Raw genomic sequence first — 12,344 nt, forward strand, 5'->3', positions numbered from 1 at the left:
TGTAGCATAATTAACACACAGTCAAAAGTAAAGTGTCTTCATGAAGGCAAAATTGTCATAAATGGAATAGCTGCCTTGTTAATTATCACATTCATCCTTGATAAGGTAAACTGAAGTGATTATCAAAATAACATACGGGAGCTACTGAATTTACTGTTTACTTCCAATTGAATGATATAAGCCAACCACATTTATTTACACCGTGCTGCATGTGATATTAATCCACCATCATCAACTTTTGCATTATACATTTTACAAAGTTCCATTTTTTTTTAAACCATCATGTTTGACACAGCTTGAATAAAATCCGACATACGTATCCCAGGTTAGCGGAGGGAATTAATGGAATTAGGTTTATAGATCCGTCAAACAAGCTTTTAATAAGTCACATATGCCATTCTGATATATCCTGATGGTAATTATAATGCTTAAATCAAATCAGGATGCCACGATCGCCAAATCCTCAACAACAAAATGCAAATTTGACACTAATTTTGTATTTTCAATGCAATTTTCCAGCCTTGTCTATTCTATTTTGGGCTCCATGCATGTTATTTACATGGCCATGTATACTCTCATTGGGAGATCTACATGTCAGAATGATTAACAACCGACTAAATCACAGCCAGTCAACTTAGTATTTGCATGTAAGCTATTTCTAGCTAGCCCGTACTGGCTTCATAACTGACCAAATTTATTTTTATTTTTAAACCTCTACTTTTCCTGGATCAGCAAGAGAAAATGGGGCCTCAGAACTGGCCTATTTGTTTTAAAAGCATGTATACTTTCCAGCTGGCTTACAACTTTTGAAAGTTTTTATTACTGCATTTTATAGTATCCTTCCCAGAAACCTTTAAACTGTTCATGTAAAATACATGCGGATATTCTATACAATAGAAAACTTGTATAATATTAAGAAGCTATTTATAACTATTATCACTGCCTGTTCAATATCCATTTGATAAGTACATGAGGCCTTATATGAGTTGGTTACAATAAGCTACAATTACAGTTTTCGTTGAATTCTGTCACATCCCGTCCAATTAACTCAGTTGTTTGTCATCTATCAAGGAGAGTATTTATGGTATTCATTACAAAATATGGTATGGTCACCATCTGATGTATATAATTAACAAATATTTGTGGGTCAACATAATTATGCTGCTTGTTCATCATCAACAAGAAAAAGTCTTCGTACGTACACTGAACAGCATAATGAGCCATTTCTCTTTTTTTTCCATTATTTTATATGTTAATTTGCCTATTACGGAGGAATAAAAGCCAGGCAAAGCTGCACGTTTCAACTATTACTTGACAATTAAATAAGCAATACATGTAGGTGGATTTAACAATTATAAGAATAGGGGGGACCTGGGAGAATATTTCCATATTTTATAAGAATTGCTTTTAAGAGAACTTAACCATCTCATCACCTGGGTCTACTCATGTCTGTACATGAACATTGTACAAGTAATTGCTATTGTAGTGAATACGCCATACCTTAGTTCCTGATTCACGCTTGGTTTGCACACCAATTACCAACTCATTGACTTTGTTTTGTGATCATTTTGATGGTGGTTCCACACATAGATAGCGTGGACAAACTATGACGTTGATTACCTAACTTGGCATATATTTATTTTTTATGGAAATTGTCGCAACATTTGTAAACAAGACCAAGCAAATATATTATTCTGACTGATAAAAATAACCTGATATTATTTCATGCTTATCGCAGAGTTGATTAGCATAACTATGATTGTGTGTGAACATCTGAAAAGGGAACCAAAATGTAATTTCCAAAAATTAATCTGTGGCTACAAAGGAAGCAAGATTATCAACATTAATATGCATGCTGCTGCCACATACATGTACAATGTGCAACTGGTCGTACCAAAACCATCCATACATTAATTAGCACACAAATGTTAAACTACTGTAGTCAACATAGACGGTTTCATAAGTTGCTGGTAGACTGATTGTAATGCTGATGTTTAGATGCTACATCCCTCAGCCAGACACCGAGTCAAGCCCCTGGTATTCTCATTAAAATCACTATATAGGCTCATCATTCATTCACAATGGCGCAAAATGTATCGTCTGATGATGGTAGTCATGCGAAAGTTATCCCTGCCCTTAAATACTCCTGACATTTTCCACGCTATTAACCCACACATGGCATAGACGATAAACTCTTTCACATTCAAAAATATCGAGGGTTGAGAACCTGAAAGCTGTAATTTACATGTTTCCTTTACAAGTTACGGCTTTCTGGTTCTCAACCCTCCATATCTAAAAAAAATTTGCATACCATTGTATCATTTATATAGTGAGTTTGCATATTTATACTGGTATTTCATCATAGGCTGTCTCACAGATGCTAATTTAATGAAATCATTTTTCTATTTCTCGAGGAGACACAAAAATATTTTAACTTTTAACAATGTTTCAATGACCAGTAGTTGGCACCCGGGGGGGGCACATCAAAAAAAAATTTTGGTGGGTATGCTCCCCGGAATTTTGAGGTGGTGGGTCTTTGGGAGCTGACGGCGTACCGGTAAAAGGGTCTTTCGAGCTGCGAACCGGGCTGTGAATAAGTAAAATAGGGTCTTTTGGAGCTGCGAAAAGACAAAATCAAGGGTTTTTCTTGGCTTTTTGGTTGAAAATCGCCTGAAAAAACAAGAAATATGAGGAATGAGCAATTTTGGGTCTTTTAGAGCTGAAATTATCAAAATCAAGGGTCTTTCGGAGCTGTATTTTGGTCAAATATAGGGGGTCTTTCGGAGCTGCGAAACCCAAAAAGGGGGGTCTTTCCGGGGGAGCATATCCGTATGGTCATTTGTGTTGAGTGCCCCCGGAGTTGGCACCGTTGATATGGGTTATAAATATCATCACCCTTGATTAAGGGGTTATTAATATGTCAGTATTTTGTATACCAGTTGTTTTTTCATGGCTACTTCTCTGTATCAGTTTTAACCCACTATCTCCATGCTGATATCATATCTTTTACATGCTCAAGTTTTATTGCTGTTCATTGACATTTAGTTGGATTCATGAAAATGTCATGTATTTCATATACTATTTTTTGTCCCACTTTGCAATAGACCTTCTCTAATAAAAAATATTCAATAAATGAACTAATGCAAAATAAGCTTCAACTGTGTGGTACTCAACACTGTACCATATGGGCTGGTTAAATCAAACCGTATGACACTGGGACCTTCACAGTCAAGTAGCAAGAGGTTAAATATGGAATAATTAATAAAAATCCTGGGGACCTTGCACATAGTTTTCGCTCAGTATTTATGTACATAATCCGTAGAGGTTTAGAGTTTCTAAACATTCATGTTTCACTTACTTTGTGTTTACTTTACAATCACATAAAATATGTATTCATTACCGGAACTGTAGTATTCCATGGGGTTGGCAGTATCATTCAAAGAAACAATTGTATTAATATTATTTTATATCAAATGCACAATTGAGTTAACAGTTAAATCAAATCAGTTAAGAAGGCTATACTTGGTATCAATACTTGGTATTAAATAGATAAGAGACAATTAGGTCACAGATGTTGTTGTTGTCCCCAAGAGTACTAGTACTTTAGTTTCCCTAGATACATACATGTATAGAGGGTCATTATATGTGTGGGGGAGGGGGAGGGTTAGAATTTACCTTGAGCCTCCAGAGTGGGTAGTTGTTAGATTCAACCTCCCTCCTGAAGAATCTTGATGTCTTTGTGGCATCGCTCAGCAGATGCTCAGCTGGTAAACCTTGCGTCTGAGATATGTAACGAATCTATGGAAAACAAATGCAAACATGACACAAAGAGGGTTATATTATATGAAACAGACTACATGTAATTAATGCAAATTATATAGATAGTTCTAAACTCTAGTTTATCAGAGCAAGCAATATGCTTCTAGTCCATCATTAAAATGATTGTCATCATTACCTTCACAGATGACTCGTTCTAATGAATTGATGTATAAGAAGAATTTCTTTCAGTGACATTTTGCTTAGAAAAAAAATCCATCAAAAAATAATTTTAAGACATGCTCATTTGTTTTTAGTTCCATGCTTTTTATGTATATTTATATGCTTACAATGTAACATGGGGAGTGGGGAGATATAAATAATAGATAGCAACGTATAGAGCACCCAATAATGTACTCTCATTTGCTGCCATGATTTTATTTCAGGATTGCGTATGTTTATATATTTTAGCATCATGTATTCATCATGCTCATTGATTTGGTGTTTCAGTGCTGCCATTTAATTCTGCATTAAGTTTACAGAGCGCAATGATTTGGTATGTTGGTCAATGGTCTGATCAATACTAATCAATCAAAGCGATCAATGTAAACACTGTTAGCCAACCTGTTGGTTACATTATTGACGGACAATAGCCAGTCCCTGGTATCTGTAGCCTTGCCTACTACAATAGAGCACCTTGCAAAGTAAATGGTACATGGTCACAATTTCAAACATTGCATGTCCCTGGCCAGGTTTAAACCTACATAACTGGCGCATACTTTATAAAGTAGGTGGACCATTTCTTACTTCAAGCTATAAGCAGAATGGCTCAAAATTCAGCACGAATGCTTTTGAAATGTCAGTATACATGTACAATGTATGTATGCTTTTGAATGTCATGTGACTGCAGCACTCTACAATGAGCTGATTTCATTTGATCTGATGACTTCACATGTATCTAATAATAGGAAAATTGTGTAACTTTGAAAGTTCATTGTGTGAGTTTTTTTCCTAAGTTCATTTACTACATGTACTTTGTACCTGTATTCCTATCTAGCACAATAAGGGCAATATCCACAGAAGTCAATAGGATTTTTGCTTTGTTTTAAATACAATGCAAAATACAAAATTGATTACCCATGGATGCAGTTTCTAGTGATTCAGGGCTACGAATTTGGTGAATCAGAGAATCAATTCTCCAAATGATAATTGGTTGAGAGAATCAACATTGATTCACATAAAATTTGAGCAAGTTTAGACAACATATGGGTAATTTAGATGAGAATCAATAGATTCCATTAATGAGAATCAAAATTAGCGAAAATGAAATTGCGCCACTGTTGACACGACAGTCACATCAAAATGCAACATAACATGCACATAATTTGTAGGTTAATATTATAAGAGGTATAAACCACAAATTCTGGTCACTTCAAGAGAAGCCATTAACCTCAAGTACTAAGTAACTCTTACCCAGAACCCAATATTGCATTTGAAAGAAGCAGCCTCCAGGCTGCTTTTCAATAAACATCAGAGCTGATGGGTAATTTCATTTTGATACAACCTGTCCTGTATACATAATTTGAGTATATTCCATAAAGTATTGCTGATAGCGATTGAAAGGCAAAAAATGTAACTTGGGTTCAAATCCACTATCACGGGTGACAAATTCGACAGCTTTTGGGCCCTTTTTGTTCCCAGCATGCATCACTTTTGCCTATTGCATTTTGGTTTTAAAAGGATCTCAATATGTGACAAACAATGTGACAAGAGTTAAGTCTATGATGCTGGCTGATCATCCAACATCTCACAAACACCTTCAATGACATGCTTGCTCTGCTTATCGGGTCACATTATTTCTTGACACATAGCTAGCCCCACAAACTTTGTTCTCGGAAACATGCCAAGCAGTTTAACTATTAACCCCTTTGCCTAGCTCTGTCTAGCTGCTGATTTGCTATCATCAACTTACCTGATCATATTCAGATGCCCCAGGGTACAGCGGCCATCCCAGAAACAACTCTGCCACAACGCATCCCAGCGACCACATGTCTATAGCTTCACAGAATGGCAATCCGAGGATGATTTCAGGGGCCCTGAAAGGAAGCACATCAACAGAACAAACAATAATGCACATGTATGCACTGCAAGATGTTGGAAATTTCAAAGAAAATCTGAAGGAGTTGTGAGACAATGTGGGCGAATAAGTGGTGTAGTGTTTCCTACATTTTCATACAATGCCACTGACACAGACTGACACCTTCTTTGTACCAAACATAACATTTCCACATGGACCAACATATCCTACAATAAATTCATGTCTTCTATTCTGCTGCAAATGATGGGAAACTTTGAAGAAATATCTACTATGTATGATTGTATTGATATTATTTCCCCTATGAAATGTTACTGAACTCATAAATGACCTGTGGCAAACAATTCTGATGATCAAAACAACTTATGTCTACACTGCTCTTTGAAGTGACTGGTTTACTGGCGCGTACTCACAGTCACCGATATATTTTCATGACATTTTCACATTTATGTCACTAATTATGTGTAGTGAATATTAGAAGTACGATATTGGTAAAATAATGCTAAGCCTATACCATGTACTAATAAGTAACAATTGAACAATTTCAGCTCATTCCATTCTTTTATTTGCTGAAATTTGGAGAGTGCCTCTTGAACATTATAATATGTTGCTAAAATAATGAGCACATCACTATGTACATGAAAGTACTGCTAGGTCTATTCAATGATCATTCTTAATCTCCCAAACCACATCATCAAAGTGACTAATTAAGCCAACACGAATAGATACCCTGGGATGGAAACATAAATACATGTAGGTAGGTACATGTATAGCCTATCACTTTGCCGATATTATTTCCAATGCTATCTAGGGAATCATCAAACCTTGGACTTAATCACTGCGCACACTAATCACACTAATTACAGACTCCTCCTTACAATGGTACCATTTCAAAGCCAGTTTTAATGCTGCATTTTAGTTAGGAGGTACATGACCTAGCAGTTCATGTCATTATCCTTGCTATTAAATAGCTTCCCCATTGATCTATAGTTTTAGCTCTCTGCTAACGGATATCACACCAGGCACAGGATCAAAATGTCAAAACGCACCACAATGTTCAATGAAATATTTCACAATATTTGCAAAATAAAGAGTACAACCACATTTTCAATATTATTATTATATTAAATAATTATTAAGTGGGTTTTAGAAAATATATTTTTGATGGTTTAGCCTGTGAAATTGAGACAAAAAACTCAGAGCGCAAGACACAGGTTTACATACAGGTTTAACTTCCTTGACCTTTTGAGTACTACATTTCCTGTTTGTGTGTTATCCCTTGAGTGCATCATGTGACAACAAGAGCTGGCTTAAAGAACGTTTAAAATGCCTCAGCCCTTTTATTTTTCATTTTGTTTTAAAGCCATGTGTTTCAAACTTTACACATTGCAATTTAGGTTACAAATAAATTTATGTTCAAGTTGAAAAAAATGGTTACTACATACATGTAGGTCTAGTTCAGGCAAGACAGAATGGTAAATAAGATTGTCACTGAAGAAAAATGCACACACACTCGGGTAAATTTGTCAATATACCGAACATTTGCATTTGACGGGAAAGTGATATTTTGAGAAGTGAACGAAAATATGGCTTCTGTTTCATGAAAATATGGCTTCTGCTTAGTGTGTAAACTACCCGGTGTTTCAATAAAACTACGTCATCAACCCCATGGCTTTCTCCTTCTAAGTTTTTTTTAATGTTTTCCTTAGCAGGCACATGTCATTTTTTTTCCCAGATTCCAAGATTGCAAAACAATTTGTTTTACTGCAAAACAATGTTTTCCTGTTTGTCCCAGATGTGTACCTGATATCACAGACAGATACCAAACAATGGCTTATATCACCTGTTAAATGTGAACTATGATCTTTTGTATTGTTTTTCAATTCATGGTTGCTTGAACTTCGGGAGCCTTGGAGGGCTAGACTCGACTTCACAGCTTTATACCTTGAAGGCTAAGAGCCTAGAAAGACAACCTACTGTTTTCACGTTTTGTCTGACTTACTGTGGAATTTGGTGTTTTTGTTATTTGAGGTTCAATCATTACGGTAACAATAAGAATTGATATTTTTGTGAGAGTTCCTAATTAACTAATTGCTCCTAGAAGTTTCCCTATAGCGAGAAAAACAAATCAACAAACAGTAGAAACGGAGGAGCATTCTGTACTTGCAAAATATGCCCCGAGTATTGATCCAAAAGTCTGATCAACCATTATATTTTGATACCACAATCACATTATATTTAAAAACAATAAATTCCAAAGCACAAAGTTTGCAATCTGATGATACCATGTTTTCATATTTTTAAAATTTTAGAAATTAAATATATTTTTGGAAAGAACTTGCATTTCAATCTTATGAACCTTGACATCTTAAATTACATTTGTAGTACATCCAGTACAGATAACCATTTCTGACCCATTTATTTGTTAGGTAAACTAATAAGAAGACATTTTGCAACCTTTATGTCTCTTTTTATCGGAACTTGTTGACTTGAATGACTTCCAGTCAGAACTAACAACAAACAACTCAATAAAGCTGGCCGTCTGCTGGCTGCCTTTGGCGGCAAGAGGTCGGCCCAAAATAAAAAAGGAGGATTTGGCCTGCTTGACCACAGCACTTCTGTGCACGCACACATCAGGCTACTGGATTTGTCACAGGTTTGATTTTTTTGACACTTGCTCTCTCTCCCCTGGGGTTCTATGTAGACTCTTCACAAAATATTGCCAAATATTTCATACTAATCTATACTCTACATATAGCTATGTATTTTTCTTGCTTGTGCAAAACACTTTTAACGATCCTACATGTACAGCACAGTAAATTATTGAATTTCCTAATTATAATTTAATTTTCACTCAAATTGCACACAGCATGCCACGTATCATATTGTTTCGACTAAATTTGCTTATTTTGCTTTCCAATGTACAAGAAGCCAATTCACAGACAAACATTGAACATGTACCACCAATCATACCAGTACCCAGAAACAGGAAGTCAAACAATGTATGTACATTGAAGTCTGAAAAGCAATCTATATATCTAAGAAATACATTTGTACAATATCCTTATTGACAAACTTACCTGTAGTATCTTGATTGAAGATACGTAGAACAAACAGCCTTTGAAACATGACTAGCTGATCCAAAGTCTATCACTTTGACCCAAACGGTTGTCTTTCTGGATCTAACAACATAATGTTCTCCGGTTTCAGATCCGCATGGATCAGTCCGAGTGTCTTAAGCTTCAGCAGTGCCACCAGCACCTGCTGTAATATAGGGCGTATATGCTTCAGAGGCAGCGGCTGAAACTTGCTCTGCTTCAGGAAATCATACAAGTTCTTCTCCAGTAGCTCAAACACAAGGCACGTATGGTTTTTGTGTTGAAAGCACTCGTACGCTCGCACAAAATTAAACTCGTCTGCATTCTCCGCACTCAATCTTGCGAGGATGCCGACCTCAATCTGACCCTGCCTGGCATAGGAAGGGTGGTTCTTTAAAATCTTGATGGCCACAATCTCGTTAGTCCCTCGTTTCCAACATTTGACGACCTGACCAAATGTTCCTCTACCTAAAAATTCTAAAACTTCATACCTATTTGTCAAAGAGCACAAGACTTCATGCTGGACTAACTGATAGTCACCTTCCCCACTTGAGCTTTTTGATGACTTTTTCGATGATGATGCATTTGATGTGTTGTTGTTTAGTTTATTACTTGATTTTACCGATTTCACCTGGATGTGTTTTTGGTGATGGTGGGCGTGTGCACGACTTGTTGACGCATTAGTACGACTGCTAGTCGATGCGTTGGCACGACTGCTAGTCGATGCGTTGGCACGACTGCTTGTTGATGCATGGTGCATGATTGTGCGCTCTTGAATGCGGTGGCGCTCATGATGAGGATGGTGGTTATCCAATTCCTCGCTTTTTCTCTTGAGTCCGCATTTTTGATACGTGTCGAGAAGCTTTATAGTCGAGGCTCTTATGACGTTCTGTGTGTGGCGCGAATTGACTCTGTTAGAGTGCGCCGATATATCATGTCGTGTGGTGCTCGTGGACGGTAAAAGAGGTACTGTATGGTGGAGCGTACTGGATGAGTGATGATGGTGATGATGAGTAGGGTTTGCGATAATCACATCATTATTATTGATCCGGTTGGAGTTATCAATGCGAAGTTTCTTGATAGAGCAGAAGGCACTGGTCTGAGAACCAAAATGAGAATTGTCATGTGATGTCATACCTGCAAAAAATGAAAGAGCAAAAAACAGTTAATTATTAAAATTCTGAATATAATACATACCATAATTAATTAAAACTTTTAATATTCAAGAAACAAATTTCTGTAAATATTATACATGATCTGATTAGTATACTGATGATTGAAAACAACACTTCTAATATTTGTAGTTTGAGATCTGCATGTGCTGACAATATTTTCACTTTCTAAAAGTACTGCTGTGCAAATCTGGACTAGCGGTGTGAATTGCACAACAAGAAAAGTGCCCTATGGTGTTAAAATTGTCGGAATCCCGACCTACAATGTACTGTCTGCCAGCTGGATACATTTATTGTATTGTTAACTGGAAATTTGCTCCAAATAACTTATCCTCTGTAATTATATTCTGTTTGAAGCTATTTTTATTTATAAACATTTAAACATATATGGAAAATTTTGATCACTCATACACACGGACCAAAGGTCCGGGCCACACATGACGGTTTTGGAGAATACTCTAAACATTTGTGCACAGACATTCACTTTCACATGTAACCAGACTGTCTAATAAATTATTTCATTCAAACACTATACCCAGTATCCACAAATTGAATTTACAATGAAATACACACTTAGTACATGTAACCAGTTTTTTCTATTTTATAAAATAAACAGCCAGTAATTACGTGTACATCTAATAACGACACCATATTATGCTGCCTGCCCCTGCATCATCACTCATCTCCAGGGAGGAAACCATTCCTATGCAATTTGTATTGATGAAGCTGAACCACACCCAGCAACAAGGTACAATGTACTGCCAGTCAGGCTTCCCTCGCTGACCTCTCCCTATAATACACAGCTTAAAACCACTCATTGTTTTTTAGGATTCATGTACATTTTGTAAGCTACTGAATGAATGGTTGGTTGGTCGGTCGGTCGGCCAACATTATTGCAACCTCACCACACTTAATCCACACCAATATAGTTAATCCACACAGTACTGACTGCCGTCCAAAGTTCAACTTCTTTTTAAAATCCTTTTACTATTCTATTCAACCTTGGACACTTGGCTGTTAGCCTGTTATTCATTTTAAAATGCCCCTAGAAAACAATGTGAGACTGAACGAAAGTGCACTTGGCACAAAGTGTAAAGCTGTGCAATGCCTGCCTGGTGAGACTGGATGGTAATGCCAGTATACTTTGTAGAATTTGTGTATGCATCAAATGAAAAAAATATCATTTTGACATCAAGTTCTAATGGTTTTATTTATTTGGTCTACAATTAGGCTACATGATACGGTACATATTCTCTAATTAATGCCCCTAAAATGAAAATGTAACCAAAATGCAGACATTTTTATGCCATTTAGCATAAGAGTATAAAAGTGACACGTCGTTAATGCGAAATTACATATCTAGACAAACCATTTCCAACTTAAATTTTTATCCAATTCACCGCATAAAACATCACATGCTTGCATAAAAATGCTTGTAAGTTTTATAGTATATACCGATATGTGCCCCTGCGTGAACACCGCCATGTTGTATCATAAACCGAAGTCGTATTTTGCAAGTTTTTTCATTGAAAATGTTCCCCAACCGGGAAAATGTTATGCCCTTGAAGTTGTTAATTGGAGAATCTTCAGTATATCACTAGCGTAAAATTAAAATGCTGCATAGGGCCTAATATACAATACAATGTATAACTTTGCATTGCTTGGAAATCATGACAAGTTTAATAACTCCTCTCGTCTCCAGATTGGTAGCGACGTGAAAAGGGTCTCTGCTTGCGTTTCGATACAAGTGCTGCCTTTACATGCGAGTGTATTATTCTGTGATTATGAAAATTGCGTGCATGTTACAAAACCTTCCCAAATAATGAACATTCAAACTAAGCATGCCAAGGCCAGAGGAAGGGGTTGAGACTGAAAGTCATCTATTTTTGCACTGAAAAAGATGAAGAGAAATACATCCATGGACAGATGAAATGTGCATAACAAGGAAAAAAATGGTTGCCATCGAAGTTGATTGTTTTTGCCCGAAATAGTTTTACCTCATGACTACATTAACAAGTGTGTATATTTGTGAATTGTGATAATAATTCCTCACATTTACACGACATTCACCAAGTATATGTACTTTGACAAGCCTTTTTTGAAATAAAAGTTCTGAATTTACACACAGTGGCTTAGAAAGGAATTACAGACAGCCAGAGCACAGAGGGCAAAGGAAATTAAAAAGTACCTGACTCATAAATGCCTCCTAGTCTTCCACACAAT

At 36.4% G+C, this 12,344-nt stretch overlaps 1 protein-coding gene across 1 annotated transcript in view; it reads right to left on the reverse strand.

The window, feature by feature from the left end:
- Positions 1-12,344, reverse strand: part of LOC140155704 (uncharacterized) — a 48,731-nt gene that overhangs the window by 27,518 nt on the left and 8,869 nt on the right. The window contains 4 exon segments of the mRNA XM_072178637.1: positions 3,676-3,798; positions 5,729-5,852; positions 8,932-9,013; positions 9,016-10,086. Of these exon segments, the coding sequence (XP_072034738.1) occupies positions 3,676-3,798; positions 5,729-5,852; positions 8,932-9,013; positions 9,016-10,084 (1,398 nt within the window). The 5' untranslated portion in view covers positions 10,085-10,086.

This window comes from Amphiura filiformis, chromosome 6 (genome assembly GCF_039555335.1).
Source record: "Amphiura filiformis chromosome 6, Afil_fr2py, whole genome shotgun sequence".
In the NCBI taxonomy this organism is placed as follows: Eukaryota; Metazoa; Echinodermata; class Ophiuroidea; order Amphilepidida; family Amphiuridae; genus Amphiura; species Amphiura filiformis.